This window comes from Aphelocoma coerulescens, chromosome 7, assembly GCF_041296385.1.
Source record: "Aphelocoma coerulescens isolate FSJ_1873_10779 chromosome 7, UR_Acoe_1.0, whole genome shotgun sequence".
Lineage (NCBI taxonomy): Eukaryota > Metazoa > Chordata > Aves > Passeriformes > Corvidae > Aphelocoma > Aphelocoma coerulescens.
The window spans coordinates 8,715,898-8,720,842 of NC_091021.1; the positions used below are offsets into that span (position 1 = coordinate 8,715,898).

The following is a 4,945-nucleotide window of genomic DNA, read 5'->3' on the forward strand; positions in this document are numbered from 1 at the left end:
CCCTCTGTATTAGCTTTGTCTTTGATGAAAGAGGATTACGGCAGAGCAAAAGGAGAGGCAATACAGCAGCTCCCAGGTTGGGGGGAGGTACCTGGAGGCAAGCAAGGCCTGGAGGGAGGCAGGAGATGGAGATGGACAGGTGCCTGGATGTCCTGGGACATGGATTGGGATGAGACTGACAGGGTGGCTGGAAGGCGAGTAGGAAAAGAAGTGCTGAGCCTTGCTGAAAATTTCACTCCCCTGAAGTCCACCTCCTTGCTTCCCACATCCTTATGACTTCTCTCCTTCCTTTCCGTCCCCTTCCTGATCCTTCCCAAGTCTGTTTCCACAGTCATGGATGGCCACAAGACACCCTTTGTATCCCATTACTCTGTCTACTTTGGACTTTGCTGCTGCGAGGTTTATTTTGCAGCTGTAAGGAGAAGAACAAAATAAATCTTCATTCTGGGGGTGGCAAAATTCCCTGTAGCCTGAATGCTGAAAGGCCTTGGGCTGGCTCTGCTGCCACATCCTGTTCTACTTAAACTGCTACTTTTAATAGACCCAAAATGTTTGCTTTGGGAAAGGTGTTTCCACCTCCTCCAGCAGAGTCACGTGCACTGGTTTGTTCATGTCAGACACAGCCTGGCCACGGGCTGTGCTGCCACGGCTGTGCTGTGTCAGCTCACAAGGCACCAGCAACACCATCACCATCAAAGCACCCCACTGGACATTTCCTCTTAGACGCCAGTCCCAGTGGAAGATGCAGATTGTTTAGAGGGGGTTGTAATGTCTCATGAGAGCACATTTCAGATGCCAGCTCCTACCTTTAGTTAACCCTTTGAAAATGGGACTTGCCCATAGGGACCCATAAAAGATTTTGGGGGTTGCATTAAGAGTAATTGGTAATTTTCCACTCTGAAGCGGGACTGCAGGAGTTAAAAAAGTGGTTCTCCTTTATACCTTTGTCACTTTTCCCTTTCAGGTTCTCTACGGCCAGTGGCATTTCTCATCAAGGATCTTTAGACAGACATTTCAAGTATTGCTAAGAATAAACATATGAAAGATGTTCCATGTAAAGTGGGGATCTCAAAGCCACACCAAAACTTTTGGCTGGGTAATGCTGTCCAGCTGCCTGCAAAGATCCTAGTGTGAATTTGGGCTGTGACTGTCACTGTGAGACTGCAATAGTGGCACACAAAACTGTGACATTTTCTCACAGCAGTGATTTGTAGGACCACTGCTTCTCCCCTCTCACCTGCTCAAATACAGTTTGGTGGTGAACAAAGCTGAGGAGAAGCCAAGACCCCTGTGAGAGCAGCTCTCCTCCCATAGTCCCTGTGCCTGCAGCAGCAGGGGGTGGGGAGCAGCAGATTGGGGTGGCTGTGCCAGAGTTTTAGTGTTCTAAAGGCAGGCACCATCATGGGCTGTGCTGCTGCACCTCATCACCCTGCCCTGGCAGCTCTCCATGGCTGTTGTGTCTCAAAACCCGGCCTGCAGGAGGCTATTTTGGGATCTGGCCACCTCCTGAGAGCATACGGCCTTGCTGGTGCCTGAAGTTCAATGAGCTCCACATGCAGGCGCCCCTGGGCCTCAAAATAATTGATAAACCGCATAAATGCTTTTTCACTACAGTATTTATTGCATCAAAGTGCTCTTCCAGAATGTTCAGGGAGGGCTCTCTCCTTCACATGTTCCCATTCAGCCAGCGGTTCTTGGCTATCTGCCCCATGCCAGGTCGGGAGGCTGGGTTGTACTGCAGCAGCTGGGTGATGAGGGCTTGGCAGGGTTCCGGCAGCCCCTCTGGGTACACCACCCCCTTCTTCTGCAGCTGGGGCATGCTCTGGACGTTGGTATCATCAAAGGGAACGTTGCCGACCACCATCATGTAAAGCATCACCCCCAAGCTCCAGATGTCGTACTTCTTGGCGTCGTAGGGGATGCCCATGAGCACCTCTGGGGAAGCGAAGGCCGCTGTCCCGCAGAACGTGGCGCTCAGGTTTGGGTAGCCATTGACTTCCTTGCTGAAGCCAAAGTCGCTGATCTTGGCCCGGCGGCCGTCAGCGGAGAGCAGCACGTTCTCACACTTGAGGTCCCGGTGCACCAGGTCGCGGTCGTGCAGGTAGCGCACGGCCCTCACAACCTGCACAAAGATGTCCCGGGCGTTGGGGGTGCAGGGCAGCTTTCCCACATTCTCCAGCATCTGCAGCAGGGTAGTGTCCATGGCCTCCATCACGATGTAGAGCTTCCTATTGCAGACCTCAATGAGCTCGAAGACGCGCACGATGTTGGGGTGCTGGATCTTGCGCACGATGGAGACCTCCCGAGGCAGAAACTTGAACACAATGGCTCGGGATGCTTGCTGCCGGTCCACCACCTTGATGGCCAGGGGGCCCTTGTATTTGTTGGAGGTGGCTGCTTTCACCTTGGAGAAGCTGCCTTCCCCTATTGTCTGACCCAGCTTGTAGCCCATCTCACTGAGTACCCTCTCTTCTCCGTCAGACTTCGGCATGATCTTTGATCCCAGTCGGCTTAACTGGAGCTGGTGTGCTGCTCCAGGATCTGGAAGCTGTAATGTCTGCTGTATGGCAACTGTTCACCTTCACCGATGGCAACCCTCGCTTCCATGCCCCACCCAGGCATTGTGATGGGTGGAATGTTGTATGTGACAGCACCTTTGGGACATGACGTGAGCATCTGGTGGGTCCCCTCTGCTCACGGGTGCCCCTGGCATGCCTGCGCACACAGGGGACAACTCTGCTGGGGCTGGATATTCTAGAGTTTTTACCCTTTCAGCCTCTTCACTTGAGTTCTCAGCATAGGGCTGTGTGGATGAAAGTTTTAATGTCAGCTTTCTGCAATCAGGGACCCATCTGAGGACCTGCACCAGTTTTCTGCAGGGCATTAGTTACATTAAAATCCAAACTACACAGAGTGGTACAAAGGAGTGACTTCTACTGGCACTAACTGTGAACCACCTTGCCTGGCTATAAATATTGAGTTCTTTGGTGATGGTGGACAGAGCTACTGTATTACTAGGGAGGCTTTCTGACTTTGTGTGGGGTGGATGGGGAACTTTAAATGCATCTTTCAGAAGAAGCAGCTTTTTGGTTTCTTGAACTTGTAATTGCTCTCTGTTTTTATCAAAATGGTATTTTGGAGACTTACAGAGAAGAAGTGAGACCAGAGATCCTTCAGAGACCTTCTGTAACTAGGATTTTAAAAGCTTTTAGTCAGTTTTAGTTGCCATACTGTGGCAGTCAAATTGAGCAGAGAGCAGCTGGGCTGGGCCACAACACCCACTCCAGAGCAAGGCATCCCTCCCATCACACGCTGCGTCTCAGGCTGGTGTCAGCTCCTTCTTCCAGGTGCTGCATCCTTAGCTTTCACAAACAGTTGTTTCTGGTTTGTGCTGGGTTTTTTAAGCTGCTTGAGGATCCTGTCCTCCCTGTGGAGCCCACATTTCCTTTCCAGCTGTACAAAGAAGCCTAGGACCACAAAACCCCATCTACCTAAATACCAACCCAAAAGCTATTTTTAATTTTTGAATATATGTTTCATTTTGCAAGTCAGTTATAAAGAGGAATGGTGATCAGCTGAAGATGAAAGAAAATCTTTCTTGTGCGTCCATCTTGTCAGTATCCTGAAGTCACTAGAGGAAATTAAAATAACTCAAGGCTGCAAACACAGGTCTATATGTGCTGCAGTGGTGCTTTGCTCTGAGCTAAGAGCAAGTAATGGAATCACCATGTCAAGTTTTATCTGCTTAGAAGTCGTGGGTCCAAACCAAACCCCTTTCCCACTTCAGATGTTATTTCTACCAGTTGGAAGTAGGGGAATTCAACATGCCATGGAAATGTGGTTGCCAGGCACATACCACCAGGAATACCATCAGGCTCTACCACCGGGCATGGTTTGGGCCTTCAAATAAATGCCCCCAGATTTCTTATTTCTGAAGTGGATCAGCAAGAAGCCATTTCCAGAAGTTCCTGCTCAGAAACTGTGGTTACTAAACAGAAAAAAAATCCCACCTAGCAATCAGCAGGCCAGATGCAGAAACCCATTTTGCTGGACATGCATGATTTCCTGACAAGTTTAGCCCTTGAGTCATAACCACAGTGACTTCAGCAGAGGTCTGAGCTGGACTTTCCAGAGGAGCTGGGAACTTTGAGATGGCTAAACATAACTGAACCAATGTGGGCATTTTTATGAGGGAAAATGCTTAGACCAGGCTTCCCTTCCCCACTTACTACCAAAGCACCTCTGGAAAATGCCACTGCTGCTCCTGGGAATAGAAGGATGCGTGTGCAGACATCTACAGGGGCTTGGCTGGTGCTCAGCATGTCTTTTAAAACAGGAATGGGCAGTCACATCACAGGCACGTTCCAAAACCTACAGGTTAATCCTCACTTACGGGAAGCCCCTTTGAAGCCCCTACAGTAACATCACCAGGAGGAGGAGTGTCCACACAGCTGTGGAAAAACCAAAGTGGCAGCTACAAATCAGGTTGCAATGGTAAGGAGTAATGTTGTGGAGTCCTGCACTGCTGCTAGTTCTTCATCTGCTGAGGGAGCAGGTTGCTTTTGGGAAGTTTTCTGCAAGCTTGGCTGAAGTGGGCAGTTTCAGTCTCAGTAAGCGCTCCTGGGAGCCCAGAAAAAGCCTTATGCAGTCAGATACTGCTGGAGCATCCTGGGAGCGGGAGGGCTTGAAGGAGACAGGGAGGCAAGCCCTGGTTTCCCAGGGAGGAAGCAGCTATTGAAGCAAACACTCCCCCTCCTGTACACTCCAGGCTGCAGCTCTGCGAGCTGCCTTGGCTGCAGGCATCACTGCTGTGCATCCCTGAGCTCCTGCCCCACAGCCAGCAGCATGACCTGGGACTGCTGCAAACAGCTCCAAAGGCAGGCAGCGAGAGGCTGGGATGAGAGGGTTTGGTTTGGCAGGGCACTGCCAGGCAGAGGAGGAGGAA

At 50.7% G+C, this 4,945-nt stretch overlaps 1 protein-coding gene across 1 annotated transcript; it reads right to left on the reverse strand.

The window, feature by feature from the left end:
- Positions 1 to 1,666: 1,666 nt before the first annotated feature.
- TSSK6 (testis specific serine kinase 6) lies at positions 1,667 to 2,560 on the reverse strand. The gene has a single exon (XM_069021592.1). It carries the CDS (start codon positions 2,489 to 2,491, stop codon positions 1,667 to 1,669), a length of 825 nt encoding a protein of 274 aa, XP_068877693.1. The 5' UTR covers positions 2,492 to 2,560.
- Between the last annotated feature and the right edge of the window lie 2,385 nt (positions 2,561 to 4,945).

Bases quoted from the DNA above. Each gene is read 5' to 3' on its own strand.
- TSSK6 (XM_069021592.1), bottom strand. From the start codon at position 2,491: ATGCCGAAGTCTGACGGAGAAGAGAGGGTACTCAGTGAGATGGGCTAC.